At 45.3% G+C, this 21,123-nt stretch overlaps 1 protein-coding gene across 1 annotated transcript; it reads right to left on the reverse strand.

Moving 5' to 3' along the window:
• Positions 1-9,630: 9,630 nt before the first annotated feature.
• On the reverse strand, positions 9,631-18,429 carry PTGDR (prostaglandin D2 receptor; the record flags this gene model as incomplete). The annotated part of the gene is made up of 2 exons (XM_081107364.1): positions 17,543-18,429; positions 9,631-9,936 (listed from the first exon to the last, which is right to left on the reverse strand). The coding sequence occupies exons 1-2, from the start codon at positions 18,386-18,388 to the stop codon at positions 9,631-9,633; spliced, it is 1,152 nt and encodes a 383-aa protein (XP_080963490.1). The 5' UTR covers positions 18,389-18,429.
• Positions 18,430-21,123: the final 2,694 nt, after the last annotated feature.

The following is a 21,123-nucleotide window of genomic DNA, read 5'->3' on the forward strand; positions in this document are numbered from 1 at the left end:
GCAGGGAGGAGGAGGACTAAGGGGGGTGGGGAATTGGGAAACATCTGTAATACTGTCAACAATAAAAATAAACAACACAAACAAACAAAAAAAAAGGTGCATCTCAGAGTTATGCAAATTAAAACCACAATATGACGCCACTGTACCATCTCAGAATGGTTACACTAAAATAGACAATATAAAATATTGATGAGCATGTAAATTGACTAGAACTGCTATACACTGCTATCTATACTAATAAAAGGGCAATATGCTAATTAGACCAGGAGACCTTCCACAGCTAGAGGGACCAGCGCCAGGCTGGCCCAGCTGCACGGTGTGTTTACTTTATTCCCTATGGTGGAGTCCCTGCTGGGAGGGAGCGCTGTGTGTCCTGGGGGTCTTTGTTGGTGTGGCAGGAAGCTAATCCTCTCAGGGTTGTTGGCCAGGGTATCAGGAAGTGGAGAGCCCATCTGCCAATCAGTGGATGAACTCATTAATGTCCAGAAAGGTTTTGTGTGTGGGGAGGATTATCCACAACTAAGTACATTCTGTTTAAGGTCCTGTTCATTCATCTTTTACACTTATTGGGCAATTGACATTCTTTTACCATCAACCAACACTCTTAGATAATTATATTGTTTACACAACTAATAGAGTAAAACATTTGGTACATTAGTTGTTCCTAATTATTTAACTGCTAATTTGCAAACTTAATCAAAATTTATTCCAAATATTTAATTTAAATGAAAAGCTATTTTTAAAAAGCCATTTCTTATCTCATGTTTTCTGTGGGTCAGGAACTCCGGCGTGGCCTACGTGGGTCCTGTGGTTTCTCCCACGGCTGCAGTCAGGTGCTGGCCAGGGCTGCAGCCCACTCAAGGTTGGACCTGAAGGCTCCACTCCCAAGAACGCTCATGTTGTTGCTGGGGGTTCCGTTCCTCATGGTTTGTTGCACGAAGGGCTTCAGCTCCTTGCTGCCTGTTGGCTGGTGGCTTCTTTCCGTGTTTGCCATGTAAGCCTCTCACGGTGGCAGTTGGCTTCCATAAGGCAAGCAAGGCAGAAGCCAGAGCCTTTTCTATTACCTAATCTGGGGTATAGAATTCCAGGCGCGTTTTGCTGTATCCACTCATTAGAAGCAAGTCGCTAGGTCGAGCTCACACTTGAAGGGAAGAGATTACACACGGCATGAAGACCAGGAGACAAGGATCATCAGCAGTGCTACCAGAGCTGCCTATGCAGTGACATAATTCACCCGCTGGCGTCTCCTTTGTTGCTTTGGAGAATCTCTGACCATTATTAAATAAGTAAAATCCTGACTGATACTCATCCTGGATCACAGTGTAGAGTTTTGCATGGAAAAAGCAGTTGGATCACAGACTAACATCTAACAGCCAGAGTTTGTCCTTATGACTTTGGAGCTTGTATTTTAAAAATTGTTCATTTTCTCTGCTCACAGTACCATTTTCCATATGGGATGTACCTTTCACAGTCACTCAGCCTCTTGTTGACCATCTGTTTAAGCTACTCAGGAAGACCACTGCATGTCTTTTTTTTTTTTTTTTTAAATATATTTTATTGATTTTTTGCAGAGAGGAAGGGAGAGAGATAGAGAGTTAGAAACATCGATGAGAGAGAAACATCAATCAGCCGCCTTCTGCACATCTCCTACTGGGGATGTGCCCTCAACCCAGGTACATGCCCCTGACCGGAATCGAACCCGGGACCCTTCAGTCCACAGGCCGACGCTCTATCCACTGAGCCAAACCAGTTTCGGCCACTGCATGTCTTTTTGAGGTGCACCTAAGGCCCCCAAAGTGAATTGTAAGTCTGTATCATCACCTATGCTTACAAACAGACCTTTATAGGTATACATATTGAGTGAAAATCTGAGTTTTGAGTGATGTGACAACAGAAATCCTATATAATAAAAGGCTAATATGCAAATTGACCAAATGGTGGAACAACCGGTCACTATGATGCCCCCTGACCACCAGGGGGCATACGCTCAATGCAGGAGCTTCCCCCTGGTGGTCAGTGCGCCCCCACAGGGGGAGCACCGCTTAGCCAGAAGTCCGGCTCACAGCTGCAGCAGTGGCAGTGGCAGTGGCAGTGGCAGTGGCAGGAGCTTCTCCCACCTCCACGGCAGCGCTAACCATGTCCGACTGATGGCTTAGGCCTGCTCCTGGGCCTAAGTCATCAGTTGGACATCTCCTGAGGGCTCCCGGACTGCGAGAGGGTACAGGCCAGGCTGAGGGACAAACCCCTCCCCTGAATTTCGTGCACAGGGCCTCTAGTATAAATATATTTAAACAAATATCTTTTTGTCTATTTGTACTACCTTTAATTGATGGTGGGGCATGACAATAGTGAATTTTTCCATTTCTCATGTTTCTAGTGCTTTTTTCTTTGTACTTTAATTGCCATATTATTTGATCAAAATAAATTTTGTTCACATATGAAGGTTAGAGCCTTGTTTCTATTGTAGCATTTGTTTTGGATGTGCCAGTCATGACCAATAAGTCATTACACTTTTTTGAAAAATATATTTTTATTGATTTTAGAGAAGAATGGAGAGGGAGAGAGAAATAGAAACATCAATGATGAAAGAGAATCATTGATCAGCTGCCTTCTGCATGCCTCCTGCTGGAGATACAGCCCAGGCATGTGCCCTTGACTGGAATTGAACCCAGGACCCTTTAGTCCTCAGGCTGACGTTCTATCCACTGAGCCAAATCAGCTAGGGCACACTTTAAAACAAACAAACAAACAAACAACTAAATTGATAACTCTCTGGGTCATTTTTAAATTTGAGGGAATTAAAGAAGTCTTTCCCAACCAGCTGGTATCGCTCAGTGATTGAGCATCAACCCAGAAACCAAGAGGTCACTGGTTTGATTCCTGGTCAGAGCACATACCCAGGTTGGGGGCTTCATTTCCAGTAGGGTGTGTGCAGGAGGCAGCTGATTGATGATGTTCCTCTCTCATTGATATTTCTCTCTCTATCCCTCTCCCTTCCTCTCTCTCTAAAAATCAATTAAAAATATTTTTAAAATCTAAACCCCAGCCCAGAGGCCAGGCCCAGTAATCTACATTTCTAACAAGCTCTCCAAAATTATTCTGATGCAGCCAGCCTTGTATCCGTAGTTAAAAAAAAAAAAAAAAAAAAAAAGAGAAGTCTTTCCCAATTCATTATAAATTGTGTTGAATGGCTCTTACTTTTTCTATATCTTATTTTGTACTGATAAGAAATTGATGTTGGTAAGCTATGAACTTCTTTGTTTGCCCAGGTATCTATACAATGCACTATAAGACTAATCCTAAATACAGTGGGGCCTTGACTTAGGAGTGTCCCGACTAACGAGTTTTTTGAGATACCAGCTGTCTCTCAGCTGATTTTTTGCATTGAGTTGATAGAGTAATTTGAGTTAACGAGCTCCTTAACGAGCTCCTTAACGAGCTCGCTCTCAGAACGAATTAAACTCGTAAGTCAAGGCCCCACTGTAATTATCTTTGATTTGGAGCTTTGCATTAAAATCTAAGACCATACTGTAGCACTTGGTAACATTTGCATGACATTATATTATTTTTAACTTCTAATTTGTCTTGTCGTTTCAATTGGATTCTAAATACTTTCTATGAATCATTATAAGGTCCGATGACCTTGACTTTAAAATATACTTTCTTACCAGATTTGACTTGACTGTGCTTTATTGTACTTATTGTTTTTAGCAAAAAGAAAAAAAAATTAAGTTCGTCTCCCATATACAGAGTATATGTAACCAGAGCATGATGGATTCTAAACACCTTCTCCTGACTACATGCACTTTTTAAAAATTGTCTGGAACAGCGGTCGCCAACCGGTGGTCCTCGGACCACTGGTGGTCTGTGAAGTCCGAAAGGTTGGCGACCACTGGTCTGGAAGATTGAAAACTTCAGCTTGAGTGAGGCAATTCTGGAAAGGCAGGGAGAGCAAGCCCTAATTCCAGTCCCACCCCTTACCGCAAGCTCAGCTTTCCTCCACCTAGAAGCTGTCCTGGAAATACCCAGAATGGCAATTCCAGCCTCACTCATGCACGGAGTTACAGGAGAGGGAACCAAACACTCCAATCCAGTAAGATAAGGTTGTTTTAACAACGTTAAAATCGCCTAGTAAACAAACTTTTTACATGGTTAATTGTGAATTGCTATTTCCTGGATAGAATCGAAGCAAGTTAATTTCCATAATTTCTAGGGCAGTAGGGATAAATATGGAACAAGAATATTCCCTCCTGCATTTACTATTTTCACCTTTGGATGGCCTAAGAAAAAATCCTTACATTCCTCATCAGATACAGAGGACTCCCTGCCCAAGTTATAGCCTCTTAATGGAGATACTTATGTTTGGGGGAGATTATGGAAGAGAACACCTTTTGTTCAATATATGTACTAGTATAGTAGAGGCCCAGTGTACGAATTCGTGCACAGGTGGGGTCCCTAGGCCTGGCCGGCACCCAAGGCTGATCAGGGCCAGGCTGATTGGGGCTGTTGGTCGGTGGGAGGGCCGGGGGGAGGGGCCACGGGCCGATCAGGGCTTGCCAGCCGGAGGGAGGGACAGGGTGCGCAGGAGGTTGGCCACTGGCCCTGAGGAGGAAGCCGGCCCTCAGCCCCCCTGGGAAAGGGGCCGTGTCAGCTGCCACCCACCCCCGGTTCCCCATCCCAGCCCAGGGCCAAAGGCCTCGGAGGGGTCAGGAGAGGAGGCGATGGTCGCTGGGCTGAGCACAGAAGGAACAGACACTTGGATGCTGATGCCACCGGTGGTCGTGGGAGGTTGGCTGTGGAAGTGCACTGACCACCAGGGGGCAGCTCCTGCATTGAGCATCTTCTCCCTGGTGATCAGTGTGCATCATAGTGACTGGTTGACCAGTCATTCCAGTCATGTGGTTGTTGCTTAGGCTTTTATATATGACACAATTATCACCAGGGGGCAGACACTCAACGCACAGGCATGGAAACATGGAACAGACATCAGGACATCCAGCAGTTGGACATCCCCTGAGGGGTCCCGGATTACGAAAGGGTGCAGGCCAGGCTGAGGCCCCCTACCTCCCTCCATCCCCCCCCCCCCCCCCCCCCGTGTGAATTTCGTGCTCTGGGCCTCTAGTATATTTATAACATGTTTCCAGTACATGTTCGTTGTTAGGGGGAAAAATAGTTGAATAGAATAGAGGAAGTCAGGTGTGAGTGATTAGATCTGAGATCCAGAGAGCAGAGGAACATTATAAATGGAGTCTATTGCATCTTCTATTTTCTTGGCTTTTTTTTTTTTTTTTTTTTTTTTTTTATGGATCACTGGTTCTCAAACTTTAACTGGCATGAGAATCACCTGGAGGGCTTGTTAAGGCACAGCTTGCCAGCCCCACCCCCAGAGATTCTGACCCAGTGGGTCTGGGTGGGGCCGGAGACTCTACATTTCTAACAAGTTCCAGGTGATGCTGGTCCAGACCACGGGCTTGGAGAGGCGCTGGGCTGGAGCCTGGAGACCATGAGCAAGGAGGCTGCATGGCTGGTGAGTTCCGGGGTCATCTTGGCATTTCTGGGATTCCTTCTCTCCCCTAACGTTTCAGTAGTGCCTGGCCCAGTCACCTTTGATGGATTTCTGAACAAAGTGAACCTTCCTAATAGTTGGCCCTTATGCACTTGGCTGGGTAGTATTATAATTAAAGTCCAGAGATGACCCAGAAACGTCATCTGGGATTCAGTGCTGCAATCTTTAGTTCAGATACACTGAGGGAAATGGGAGTTCTTTCAGAATCTTTTCCTTTCCTAACTTGTTTCTGAATATATTGAAACTTGGAAACTAAGAAGCAGGAAATTGTTAAATAAATGCAACTGAAGGAACAAAAGGCACGACGGAGTCATCATAAGCTGGAATCCTTCCCATCAGCTGTACCTACTAAAGCTGTGCGACCCATCCCTCCCCCCCACTGCTCGAATTCAGCAGCTCTTTGCCTCTTTCCCTCCCTTGCAGGAGGGCACTCCGGGGCCTGCATATTCGGTGTCTTTGTGCCCCTCCAAATAGAAAGGGCATAAAAGGGGGCACTTTCCTCTGAGCTGATGCAGCCCACAGCCAGGAAAGCAGGACCAGGGCTGTCCTTGGGTCCACTCACTTCTTTAGTCAGCGCCCTGGTCTAGTCCCCTGACTGCACATAGCTGCACAGGGCGCAGCACACCTACGTCCACCCATCTGGCGCCCCCACCTGCCCTGTCCACAGTCCGGGCCACCAGTATGATCTTCCGCAACCTCCATTCTGCTTGCACCCTGGCTTCAAAGTCTGCGGTGAGTGTCCAGGCCTCACAGAGCTGCAGCCCTTCCCTGCTGCACCTAACACCCTTTATCATGGGAAACTTGCCTCTTTTTTCAGCTTCTTTGCCAGCCTCCTTTGCTCATAATCCCAAATCCCTGCCAATGGAGTTACTAACGGAGCCTGGATACGGCCTTTTCCTTTATGCCTCTGTGGCTTTGCACACACCATTCCTTAGACTGGAGAGCTTCCCTTTGTGCCTTTTCCCCTTTGTTTGCTCGGCCCATTTCTATTCATTCTTTTAAAAATTAATTTTAGGGGGGAGGTCGGAGGGAGGAAAAATAATTTCATGTAAAAGAAATATGGATTTATTTTTATACCTGGAAAAATACAAAGAATTATGTAAAATATATTCATAAAAAAAGGTAACTGGTTCACACTTTCATTTATTTTGTTCAAGGTATTTTCTACATATGTACTTTTATGGATCATATTCAGTTTGTAACATGCTTTTATGTTTCACCTACTATTGCACTACAAGCTTTCTTCTCATTTTTCATAAATGAGTTGAAAGCATTCTTTAATGGCTGTATAACGTTCATATATGTTTGTGTGTGTGTATATTTCTAAAGAGTTTGTTTAACCCTTGCTTTGGCCATTTAGATGGGTTCCTTTTCATTTTTCGTGCTACTAGGTATAATGCTACAAAGAAGAGTTTTGTTGTTCATTATATTCCACAAGTGAGTGAGATCATGTGATACTTATCTTTCTCTGACTGGCTTATTTTATTTAGCATAATGCTCTCCAGGTCTATCCATGTTGTTGCAAACAGTAAGAGTTCTTTCTTTTTTGTGGCAGCATAGTATTCCATTGTGTAGATGTACCACAGTTTTTTAATCCACTCATCTGCTGATGGCACTTAGGCTGTTTCCAAATCTTAACTATTGTAAATGAGGTTTTGTACATAACTGTGCCCACCCCTCTGATAGTTTTCTGGGAGAGAATTCTAAGTTGGGGTGACCGGAACAGTAGAAAAGAACACTTTTAGGCTCTTGATCTATACTGTCAGGTTGCTATCAAGAAAAGGTGGACACACTGACAAACTCACCAGGGCAATATTCGTGTTGCTCTTACTTCATCAGAGCCTCTGTTATTGAGAGTCATACTTCGTTTGGTCCTTGAGAATTTGATTTTAATTTCACACTTTTCTGATTAGGCAGGACATTTTTCTACATTTATTAACCATATGTATCGCCTCTTATGTAAATCACAGCTTTGTGTCCGTTGTCCAGTTTTGAACTGGAGTCAAAATTCCTACTCATTTTCGATTCTTGCCTTAGCATCTTCTCACTGAAAGCTCTGACAATGCTTCACGTCCCCCCTAGTCAAGGCCTCCTCTTCTAACAGCTTTGTGTGCACATTCGCTATTGGGATTTCTACCCTCTACTGTAATTGTAGGAGCCTGTGTCCCCCATGGCTCCTCGGCCAGCTCTGAGTCAAATGTGTTCTTTTCCTCAGCACTAACCCTGGTACAATGTACGTGTCAATGACTAAATCAATGAAGATCAAGGAAGTGTTGATTTTTAACTTAACATGAACATCATCAGGGTAGCTTATCTCCATTTTGTAGAGAAAGGATAAATGCTGGTAAAACAGCCCATTAAACTGCTAAAGAAAGAAGTACTCCTGGAATTGTTTATTCAAAAAAGAAAACAAAACCTCTTTCTTTTTTAGAAGAAAAGTAATTTCCTCTGCAAAATATTATAAAGATGTTTATTGATTCATCTGTGACCTTTTCAGGTGACCTTGACAATGATCACAACACAGCTTCCAAAAGGCGAACACAAAAAACTTCACTTCCTCCACAATAAAACACGTATGTACTCACATATTAAATATACAAATGAAAATTAAACTTTGAAAATGACTGCATTTTTCACCCCATCATACTCCCAAAATTATAATTCAGGTATTCCTAATTGGCCATTTCACAGTGTTGCTACACACACACACACACACACACACACACACACACACACATATATACACACACGTGTATCCAGGTTAATATCATCATTGATATAAACCAAAGGTGCAAAGTGGGGTTGCTGCTCTGTTGGCAATAAGTCCAATGCTCTTGTCTTTGGAAGGGATGGCTGACCCGGCGTCTCGGGTCTGTTCAAGGGCAGCCGGCTCTCCATCTCAGAGTCTGCGTGTGTCAAGGTACCAAGGGACTCTGGAGATGCTGAAAATGCCCGAATGTCCCCCATCTGTTTTTTTCACCAAAGGTAAAAGCTTTTACCTGTGTGCTTGTTTAGTTTAACAGCTGCAGCGTATCTTCCCCTCTTGTTCCTTTTTCATAGTGTTGCTAACCTTTGTAAACATTTAATGGACAATTAAAGTGCTCAGCTGTGCTCCATCTGAGCCCATCCTGCTCGTTTTAAAAGTGCAGAGCTCTCCGGAACCTCCACAAGATCTTACTGTTTCCACAAAGAGCAGAATACGGCTGTCAATAGGTAGATGTTAAGGTCCCTGCCACCACCCTCAGCTGAGGTTGACTGAGTCCTGGGCGGGCTTTTCGCTCTGCTGAATGCCCTGTGGCTTCACACAACCACAGGGAGTAAACATGGCTCAGCTCTGCTCGGCTCTCTGGAAATTCTCACATCACTGCTTTCAAAGAAGCATAAATCCTTCCTCCCCAACATCCATTAATATGATAAAACTATAAAATGCAGGTACCAAAAATTGAAACAGTATTTTGTAGCCATTCCCAAATTTTGATTCCTACTGATATCCCTGCTTCAATACACCGGAAACTGCACTTCAAACGATAAACATTAATTTTCTCTGGGTAGTGGGCATAGTCACATCTTGCCTTAAACCTACTTATTTATAGCTTCGCCTCTCCAAACCCCTGACTTGGCTGTATTTCCCATCGCATTTCTCTGAGGAACATCTATAATTCAGACATACTTAGATCAGTTGGAAAAATAATAATAAATGGGTAATTGTGATACACAATAAAAAAAGCAGGCTTCACTAGAAATGAATAAGGAATTTTAAGAATACCCATCACATAACTGTAAACAGTGGTGTTTCTACTGGGTGTAGACCCAGCCGTCTCAAGGCCTCTCTAGAAAACGAGGGACACCAAATACAAATGTTGGAACAATTAATGTCATTGCTTTAAAACTTTTAACATTGTTCACAACATTTAAAATCTAGTCACTAGTAATACCTTGAAATGAAAAAGAAAATGTACCTAACTGGTTCAAGTATATACTAGAGTAAGAATGCCTTGTTAAGATACCAAATACTTTTGAAAACACATTTAGATGTTTTGTTATGGGAGATAACTTCGGAGGGTTTAAATGGAAATGTTGTTAGCATGGTTCTTTGATGGTAAATGGGATACGTTCCTCAGCTTACCGGAGGCTGTAAGACTTTCCATCTGAGTTTGGCAGGCACTGATGTGCCTGTTTCTATACGTAAGCGGCCTTATGAAAATCTTGTGAAAAAACATTCGAAATGCTGATGTCCTGAAAATGATGAAAATCCAAGGGTCCACAATTGAGATCACAGATATAAAACGCAAGGCACTGAGGTCTCCGGCTTCTTCAGAAGTTCTGCTTTTCTTGGTGACAGCTTTAAATGCTCCATAGTAAGCACGATACTGTGTTAAAGGGAAAATATATCCATTATAATGTTGAAAGGCTGATGGCAGCAATACATCCACTTATTTCAATCAGGATACAGCACTTTTCTGTAAGAATATGGCAGCTCGGCTTGGAATATGCATTTGGGGAAAATTCACTGCAGCTGATGGGTGCAAGTGAGGAGCCTGGACGGTGCAGAGCCAACATGGGAGGCTCCGTGGAAGGGGGGACTCCTGGGAGTCCCGGTCTAAGTCCCGAGAGCAGTGGTGCTCCACCTTCCTAATGCCGCCACCCTTTAATACAGTTCCTCATGTGGTGGTGACCCCCAATGTCATTGTTACAAATTGAACATAATTAAACCATAGTGATTAATCACAAAAACAATATGTAATTATATATGTGTTTTCCGATGGTCTTAGGCGACCCCTGTGAAAGGGTCGTTCGACCCCCAAAGGGGTCTCGACCCACAGGTTGAGAACCACTGCCCTAGAGGCTGTTCTACCTGCTGTGAGCATGGGAGTTTCTAGGTCCCTGCCTGGCCCAGCAGAGGAGGAGCTGAGGTGGGACTAATCCAGTCCACTGAATCTTTTACAAACACGTCCATCAATACTGAGGTTCTCCTCCCATATTCCCTTCAGTTCTCCTTTCTTTCTTCTGCCTACTTCCTATCCTCTCTTTTTTAAAAAAACAAACAAACCTATATTTTTATTGATTTCAGAAAGGAAGGGAAAGGGAGGGATAGAAACATCAAGGATGAGAGAGAATCATTGGTCGGCTGCCTCCTGCAACGCCCCCTACTGGGATCGAGCCCACAACACATGCCTTTGACTAGAATTGAACCCGAGACCCTTCCGTCTGCAGGCTGAGGCTCTATTCTCTGAGCCAAACCGGCCAGGGCCCTATCCTCTCTTATTAGTCAATTCAGAAGTAAGTCACCCTTGTGACATGTCACACGTACGGAGACATCAATGAAATAGCAGCGTCTAGGGCAGCGGTTCTCAACGTTGGCTGCACATTAGAATCACCTGGGAATCTTTTTAAAATCCTGATTTCTGGGCCTCATCCTCTGGAAATTCTGTTTCTTTGTTATGGGGTGGGGCCACAACATTAGTAACAAAGACAGAATTTCTGGAGGATGAGGCCCAGAAATCAGAATTTTAAAAAGGTTCCCAGGTGGATTCTAACATGCAGCCAAGGTTGAGAACCACTGGTCGAGGGGCTGTGAAGAGACAGGAAATACTCCAAAGAAAGACAGGAGACCTGCAAAAGGACCTGGCCAACTCATGTTAATTACTTAGCATAGATGGTTACCTTTCCGAGGTCAACATCCTCTTTTCACACTAGGGAAAAAACACACACATAGAAATATAAGCCTACTTACCTGTGCCCAGCCACTCCTACTGCCTCGATCCTCTCTGAGGTCTCTGTGGCCCCCTCAGAGCCTGCAAACTGCTGAAGGGCTTTTCCTGCCATTCAGCCAACACTGCTGCCTAGCCCAGCACTACCACTACCTCCCTCTCCGCTGGAGGCCAGCCACTTTTTCGTGATGCTATTATACTCACTGTGCCTACTGAGATTCTAAATCCATAATGGGACAAAATGGGCCCTAATGGGACAGGAAATAGGCTAACTCAACATTGGTGGGAGGAGACATGAATAAGTGCACAGACCACACCCACTTAGGGCAATCAAGGGACATCTGCTGGAGAGGATGTGTTTTCCCATCATTGTTTCCTTACTTTTTTGCTCTCTCTCTACAGAGCATTTTGGTGGCCTCAGCCACTCCCATCTAGTACACTCAGGAAGATATACCGTGACGGGAAGACCTCTCGCATCATCAGGCCTTAATAATACTAATAGTGACAATAATAGCTAATGCCCATGTCCCCAGGCCCTGTTCTAAGCATTTTACTTGGAAAACATCATTTCATCCTCATAACAATCCCATGAAGGAAGTACAACCATTATCTCCATTTTAGAAGTGGAAACTGATGGCTTGCCCAAATCCTATTGCCTCTCAGGACCAACCGCAAATATCACCTGCTTCAGGGAGTCCCAGTGAAGTAGTGGCCACGCACACCAACTTCCGAGCCGGAGTCTCCTGGTTGGAGCCCCCTCATTGGCTGTGTGACTTCGGGTAAGTTATTCCGTCTCCTCAGCTACACAGCGGGAATTCTTGTACTTACCTTCCAGGATTGTCAGGAAATTTGAATAACATGGTATGAGTAAAACCTTGACAACAAGTCCTAGCTTATAATGGGAACTCGATAATTAGCTATTATTGTTATTATTTTATCAACTAGGAGAGGACCTTTTCCTTCTCTAAACTCCCTTATGGGCCTAATTACTCCCACCCATCCCGGTATTATAGCTTGTGTGGGCAAATGTGATGTTTTTCTCATTTTATATCTCCACAATGACTTACAGTATATTAACTGTTGTAGGTAACAGACATGTGCTGGATGGATAAATGGCTGACAACAGGCTATGCAATTTGGTTGATTTAAAAAGCAAACGCTTACATGAGTCCATCTTTACATCTGTTCCTTTCTCCTCGAAGTGTAGTGCAGCAAAACGTAATCCCAAGTATTTGAAAATACTAGACTAGCTGGGACCTTGGTAAATGAATGGTACTTATATAATTAAAACAAATTATTTTATTTTTAAGCAGTATTTGTCCAAGTTAATCCTATTGCATATTATTAGGTAAATTGTATTTTCAAGTCACCTGATTTTTAATAGAAGTGTATTGATATGTACCTGGACTTTTAATTTAATATAATTTATTTTTAACTTTTTAGTTTACTAACAATATGACAACTTCATTTATGGCAGTGATCAAAGTACACATTCTATTAATTCTTACAAATTATCAATTTGAACACAATTTCGACTTTTGAAAAATCTCTGTCCATCAAAAGTATTCTCTAGAACAGTGATGGCGAACCTATGACACGCGTGTCAGAGGTGACACGCGAGCTCATTTTTTTTGGTTGATTTTTCTTTGTTAAATGGCATTTAAATATATAAAATAAATATCAAAAATACAAGTCTTTGTTTGACTATGGTTGCAAATATCAAAAAATTTCTATATGTGACATGGCACCAGAGTTAAGTTAGGGTTTTTCAAAATGCTGACACGCCGAGCTCAAAAGGTTTTCCATCACTGCTCTAGAACATACTTTATAAACTGCTTCTATAAGAGAGGCTAAAATACTGAATAACCTCAGAATATACACCTGGCATTTTTTAAGTAGGTCAATTTACACAGAGAATCGGTGTGAGAAAAGCGCCCTCTGTTGGATTTAGAAGTCCTGGAGGAAATGTTGCTATTGCCAACTCTGGAGACCTATCTTAGCGGGATATTTCCGTTCTCAAGAGCTCTCTTGATTCTAAGGCCCTCTTCTATCCAGTCCACCCATCACAATACTCTGCCCTCTGCTCTAGCCCTTTAAATCCACTCCTGACTCTTTCCCCTGGGCCCGATTCCTGCCTACCAATCCTTACATGCCTCTAAGAGCCTCCTGTGGAAAGAGCATCCTGCCCCTTCTTTCTGCATCAAAATGAAACACACACAGGCGTTGTTATCTCAATACACGCAGGATGTCCTCCACCGCTTTTCTGACTCCACGGACTGGGATATAGGCAATGACTTATCTTCACGTGGCTGCTAGACCTCTCAATTATTACCTCTAACTTACACATGAACACCCTCGCTCACCCACCGCTGCTCCTTACCAGCCTCCAGTACATTGTGGTTTTCTAAGATAAATGTAATTTTGATGAGAATATGTTACCCACGTTAGAGAATGTGCTGAAAACGGCCTCTAAAGCTATGTATTTGCTCACTTTCTTCCTACTGTATCAAACTGGAAATTTGAAAATTCAACCTCGTTAAGTATCATGCTCTAGTTCAGCATCACAGCAAAGTTAATTTTAAAAAGCATATTCCAACACGCTTTTCATCAGCTTAATGAAATGCAATACTTATGCTATGAATACAAGTGTTTCTTAAAGTTTCCCCCCTTCCCCTAGATCCATTCCTTGAAGAGCGATTTGCAAAGTGTGGGGGTCTCTAATGCCCTTTCAGTGTGTCTGCAGGGTCAACACTATCTTCATAAAAAAGACATGGTTTGCCTTTTTGCCTTTCATCCTCTCAGAGGTACACAGTGAGTTTTATGGAGGCTACCTGATGTATGATGACATCCATTCCATTGCCAGGGCTAATGGAATATCTGCTGGTGTATTCTTGTGTTTTCTAGAGCTTTCTAAGGTAGTTGGTTTAAGAAACACAACTGTGCATTTTCAGAGACTGTTCTCCATACCTCTGTGCTCTTAACATGCTTTTGTTTTTCTGTTTTACCTGCTATCTTTATCATTCACTTAATCATTTTTGAAATCCCAGCTTTCTCCTTGCATCTTTGCAAAAATACAAGAAGTACATTTTGTTAACTTGTTTTGAAATCATATTTTAAAATTTTTCTTATTTTTAATTGCTAACATGAGAAATACTGATACATATAATCCACATAAATGAAAGCTCTTTGGGTCCTTAGTAATTTTTAAGAGTAAAAAGGGGTCCTTGGACTAAAACAAGTTTGAGAACCATTACCTTAGAATATAATGCTGTCTCCTGAGGAGACCATATTTCTTTTTTGTTTGTTTGTTTTATCCATTTTATTATTTTTTTCTTTATTGTTTAAAGTATTACATATGTCTCCTTTTCCCCCCTTTGACCCCTCCCCGCCACCCCTGCCCCCTAGCACATGCCCTCACACCCCTAGTGTCTGTGTCCATTGGTTATGCTCATATGCATGCATACAAGTCCTTTGGTTGATCTCTTACCCCCCGCCCCCCACCTTCCTTCTGAAGTTTGATGGTCTGTTCAATGCTTCTCTGTCTCTGGATCTATTTTTGTTCACCAGTTTATGTTGTTCATTATATTCCACAAATGAGTGAGAGCATGTGATATTTATCTTTCTCCGACTGGCTTATTTCACTTAGCATAATGCTCTCCATGTCCATCCAGCGACCATATTTCTTAACGTTCTATGGCCAGCAGGCAATAATAAGTGGAAATAATAATAATTAGGGATAATAGTGACACTAATTTTTTAGGCCAGGTACCTGGGTAGGTGCTATATATACAGGGTTTCCCCCCAAAATGTATCCACACTTTAATAGCTGATAGCTCAATTTTGAATGTATTTTAACAACACTGCCTTTATAATTATTCAAAGTGTGTATATGTATATTATGGAAATATATATATATCTTCAGATCTTTATAGCTATCTTACAGAGCAAGTATGGTTATCCTTGTCTGAGAGAAATTGTGGTTAGAAAGGTAACTAAGCTGCTGTCATAGCTAGTTAGGAATGCACCTTAATCACACCTGTGTCTGATGCGGATTTCCTACCCTTTCCAGAAAATGATAGTTCCTGTGGAGAATGCTGTCTGCATTGCATATCTTTGGAATTTTACACACGCTTTAGGAAATCATTTTCAAATCCACTATTCCCATCAATCCTCGCAATCCCATATGAGTCACTTAACTTCCCTTGGAGATAATCCGGATATGATGTTCTTTCACTGTGTTATGCTGCTTTCGGCATTGTTCTACCTAAAGCACTCAAGCTCAGGTTATAATAGCCAGGCACTTGGCTATTGTCTGCTTTTATCACAGCATAAGTAAATAAGACTGTTGCTTAGAGGAAGGGGGTCTGCAAACATGTTCTATTAAGAGCTGGACAGTAAATATTTTCTATTTTACAGGATAAAAAGCAAATAGTGAATATTCGGTGGGTACTTATATGATGAGAGAAGACACATGTCCTACAACTTTTATTAATGAAATTAAAAATCCTATATAATAAAAGGGTACTATGCAAATTGTTCCCTCCACGGGGAGTTCCTTGGGGAGTTCAACCAGGGGGTGGGGCTGCTGGCCAACCGCCTGGACCCCAGCCATGCATGAATTCGAGCACCCAGCCTCTACTGTAATAATAATTAAGTATAATTATTATTTTTTTTTTGGTAATACATGTCTACTAAGGAGAATAATAAGAATCGTTTTTTCTTGGAATAATGTTTGGCTTAACTGGGAGTTCAGAGTTCGTGTGTCCTATCATCAAATTGGTTGCAAGTGTTCATTTGTAAAAACTATTCTTAATCTCATGGCTGTACAGAAACAGTGGGCAGGATGGACTTGGCCTGTGGGCTGTGGTTGGCCAAGTCCTACTTCAGAGTGTGGTTCTCCAAATGTGATCCCTGGATCAGCAGCTCCCACCTCGCCTGGGAACTCGCCAAGAATGAGAATTCTTCAAAAACGTCTGACTCAGAAACTCTGGGGAATGGAGTCCAGCTCGCTATGTTTTTAAAAAGTCCTGCTGATGATTCGGAGCCTGGTGAAATTTGAGAACCACTGCTAAATATCTACACCTATATCCATATCTATTTATATAGCTACAGATTTATTGACTTATTTGGGGCGCTCTGATCCTAACTCTGCATGATGAAGCTATAGACACCCCCCCCCACACACACACACACACACACTCCTTAAAGCCTTCACTTAAGGGAAAATCACATCATATGTCACTTTCATCCACCCTTGAAAGTAACATCCAAAATTGCTACGTTGCTACAAGAAATGTAACTTTCCTATTCACAGAAGTCTCAAGAACTCCAAAGGCATTGAATTGGCAGAACATCTGTTTAAATGTTGCTCATGTTGAACAAGTACAGCGGTGGGAGTGGGGGCGAGGGGCGGCCTGTGGGGAGGAGCGACACTGAAAAGGTTTTCTCAAGCTTCAGCCACACTCTCAGGTGTCTTGGCGGGACCCCAGGAGGAAATACCTTCAATCTCCACCCCCACCCCCTTTAGTTAATTGAAACCAGAGATAATGGCTTTCCTGTCACCTCGGTTGCCAAGACAGAAAGAAAACCAACCTGTCCAGACAGGTTGTCAAAATGACACCAGTGACTGAAGAGTACTTTCCCAACAGCCTCTCCGCCTCAGTCACCCCGACCCACGGGCGGCAGCACCAGACACAGCACCGGGCTCCTCTAAGCTTACGCAGGAGTTCGGAAAAACTAACCCTATGCTTTCAGCCACTCGCCTCTGCACACCACAATCACACCTTCTCCGATTCCCTTTCCACGCCAAAACCCGGGAGCAGAACTCCCAGATCCCATTCGATCACTACGGATGCCATTACAAGCATGGGCAGGTCTAACGAAATCAAACGTTAGTCACCCGGAAGCAGGAGAGGACCCCTGTGGAAGTTTGTAGTCGCAGAAATAACTCCTACCTTCCCAGAGGGAAGCAGAGAGGAAAGGGTTCTGCCAACCGGAGAGGTTTCGCGGGGCCCCGGGCCACCCAGGGACTCGGTCTTTCCCCGGCTTTCTCTGACTTTCCCTCTTCTCACTCAACAAACTGGTCCTGTGTCCTGGGGCAGTGGAGGGAGGGAACCCGATGTGGGGAGCTCAGCAACCAGCCCTCCCGGCCCGGGGCACAGCGTCTCTGGCGCCGCGTCGAGCGCGCTCCACCCTCCCGGCCCCGCACCCGCGCCCGCAGCCCTCCGCGCTCCGGCACCCGCGGCCTCGGCGAGGAGCGACTCACAATTAGAGGCAGGAAGCACAAGGTGAAGAGCACGGTCATGAGGGCCAGCAGCAGGAGGTGATCCAGCTCCTCCAGGGGCGGCGGGGACGCCACCCTCTCGCCGGCGCCGGGCTCCACGCGGTCCCGGGTGAGCGAACGCCGGCGCCGCCGCAGCCGCCGGTGCATGGAGTAGAGGCTGCGCATGGCGCTCAGGTTGCACAGCACGATGGCGAGGACCAGCAGCGCCAGGAGGCTGGCGTAGAGCACCGAGTAGCCCAGCACCGACGGCGAGCGCTCCTCGTGCCCCATCTGGATGAAGCACCAGGTCCCCGGGCAGTACTGCACGAACTTGCCGAAGCCCGCGAAGGGCAGCGCGCAGAAAGCCAGGCAGAAGGCGCCCACCACGGGCGCCACCAGCGCGCCCCGGCGCAGGGTGATGTGCCGTCGGTAGAAGAAGGGGTGCCCCAGGGAGAGCCAGCACTCCAGGGCCATGGCCAGGAGCTGCAGCGTCGAGGCGAGGCCGAAGAAGGACATGAAGAAGGCGAAGGCTTGGCACAGAGAGCTGCCCGGCGGGGGCACCAGCCCCCACAGGCTCCGGTTCTGCGCGTAGGCCGCCAGCACGAAGGGGCTCAAGAGGGACTTGCCCAGCAGGTCGGTGACCGTCAGGCCGCACACCAGCACGTAGAAGACCGAAGGCGGCGGGCGCGGCGGGCGCAGCGAGCAGGACGACAGCCCGGAGCGCGCCAGCAGCCCCAGCGCCAGCAGGTTGCCCAGGAGGCCCGCGCTGAAGAGCACCCAGCCCATGGTCGCGGAGTAGCCCTTCTCCACCGAGGTGGTGTTTTGGCAGCGGAGGAACGACGGCTTCATGGCGGGCGGCGTGGAGGCGGCGGGAGGGCCGGGGCCCCCGCGTCCGGGGCTGAGCAGATCCTGGCCGCTCCGCGTGCGCCGCAGAGGAAGCTCCGTGGGCTGCCGGGTGTGCCCAGCAGGCACCTCCTATCTAAACTCTCTCGGGGCACACCCCTCCGAGGGGCGGGACGCGCGGCCAGCTGCGCACCGGGCACGGGCGGTGAGGGCGCGCGGAGCAGCCGAGAGCGCAGCGCTGGGTCCCGATGCTCCGGGTCCTGCGGGAGGACAGACTCCTGCCGAGAGCCGAATGGGAAGGAGGAAAGCTGTGAGCACCCCGGCCAGTCCTTCCTAGGAGTCCAGAAAACTACTGAAATGAGGGGAAACGAAGCAGCAGCTACTGGGGAGGAGGGGTGTCGGAGGAGGCGGCGGCGGAGGTGGCGGAGAGGAACGCTGAAGAGGAGGGCAGTGAGGAGGCTGAGGAAGGGCCACCACCTAGTGTTTGAATTAGAGGGTTCGGGAAGGGGTGTGGTAACTAACATCTGCTTAACACGAAGCCTGAGCTGGAATTCTCTTCTGGATCTGTGCACCAGCGAGCACTGACCTGCACGGCATAGGCGAGGAAACAGAGATTCTGGAAGGTTAAGTGATCTGCCCAAGGCGACACGCTAGGAAGGGGCACAGCTGCACCTGGAACCCGGATCTTCTACTTATAAAGTCCATCTGTCTTGGCTTCTCCTCCTGAGTTCGGCCAGGTCTCAGGGAAGTGGCTGCAGGGAAAACCAAGGGAGACATTGGCCTTGCTTGCCGTGAGTCACAGTGGCGGTGTGTGCATGATATGGGAGGCGTATGGGTAAGAATCTGGTGCTGTCATCCGGTGGATGGGTTCAAATCCTAGTTCTGCTGCTCGCTGCCCGTGTGACCTGAGGGACTCAACCTCTCAAAATATGACACCTAGCCCGCCAGCTTGGCTCCTTTGAGGCACAGGGATAACATTTAAAGCGCAGACACACAAAAAGTGCTCAGTACAATGCAATTGTCAGGGTCCTCATGTGGTTTTAGGAAGGCTGTTCTAGTAGCTGATATTTTTTTTTAAATATATTTTATTTATTTTCCACAGAGAGGAAGGAAGAGAGACCGAGAGTCAGAAACATCGATGAGAGAGAAACATCGATCAGCTGCCTCCTGCACATCCCCCACTGGAGATGTGCCCGCAACCCAGGTACACGCCCTTGACCGGAATCGAACCTGGGACCCTTCAGTCTGTAGGCCTACGCTCTATCCACTGAGCCAAACCGGTTTTGGCTAGTAGCTGATATTTAACTGCAGTTCTTAGCATGGATCTGAAAACCAAAAGATAGGAAACTCCACTTAGAGCTTCCTCACTCTGGTTGGTGACTAGGAGAAAAACATGCCTTTCCTCCCAGCCTTTGACTTGGCTGCAACAGAGAGGCAAGGGTGCTGTGATAAGTGTGATTTATTTCTTTAGTTATCACTTCATGCCCTAGGAGAGGAACTAGCTTTGTGTGTGGAATTTGAGTGGGATGCCAGGGTTCATAGTACATGAGCAAGTAGATACTGCCTTGGCTCCAAGAAGCTAATTTTTAGGCTCAGTGCCTGTTATGATGGACAGACTCAAGGAGAGAGCAAGACCCTGGAGCTTGGATGTGAAAGCCTTAAGCATAGTCAGGGAGGCTGCCTCCTGAGAAAGCCTGGCGGGTAATTCTGGCCATGGGGTGGAGCCAAAGAGTCCAAGCTTTGCAATTCCTTCTGAACTCTACCACTAGCTGTGTGCCCCTGGTTACTTTACTCCAGTGGTTCTCAACCTTCCTAATGCCGCGACCCTTTAATACAGTTCCTCATGTTGTGGTGACCCCCAACCATAAAATTATTTTCGTTGCTACTTCATAACTGTAATTTTGCTAGTTATGAATTTTAATGTAAATATCTGATATGCAGGATGTATTTAGGCGACCCCTGTGAAAGGGTCCTTCGACCCCCAAAGGGGTCGCGACCCACAGATTGAGAACCGCTGCTTTACTCAATCCCTGAGTTCCTTCCCTCTCAAGTAGGATACAGTAAAACTAATTCAGGCGAGGGGGTGTCTGTGAAAGCCGAAAGTCCATTATATAATAAAGCAGGTTTTCCAAATGTAAATGTTAAAACATTGACAAATTAGTTTACCTGCTTTTACTTACGTAGACACATTTGTATAATTAAAATTAAGTATGTATGAAAAGTTTAATTTCACAGAAAAGCTTCCTATATGTATCATTGTAATTTTAAAGTTATACTGAATAGGTCTAGTAAATGCGTGCACTCAGCAGTCACCGCAAGTAAACACATACCCACAGCTTAGCGCAGGTGGGAACGTAGGCCAGAAGGCGTTAAAACTTCTCCAGAGCCCTAACCGGTTTGGCTCAGTGGATAGAGCATCAGCCTGCGGACTCAAGGGTCCCAGGTTCGATTCCAGTCAAGGGCATGTACTTTGGTTGCGGGCACATCCCCAGTAGGAGGTGTGCAGGAGGCAGCTGATCGATGTTTCTCATCGATGTTTCTGACTCTCTATCCCTCTCCCTTCCTCTCTCTAAAAAATCTATAAAATATATTTTTAAAAAAATTCTGCAGAACCAATTACCTTATGCCATGGGGTGTGATCATGTGCTAATCATTCAGTGAATATTGTTTATGAGCAGTGACTCTTGGATTTAAATATGTAGACCATAGTTGTAGATATGTAATATGTATGTGGGTGAAAT

The sequence above is a fragment of the Myotis nattereri genome, assembly GCF_964212035.1.
Source record: "Myotis nattereri genome assembly, chromosome: 1".
Taxonomy (NCBI): domain Eukaryota; kingdom Metazoa; phylum Chordata; class Mammalia; order Chiroptera; family Vespertilionidae; genus Myotis; species Myotis nattereri.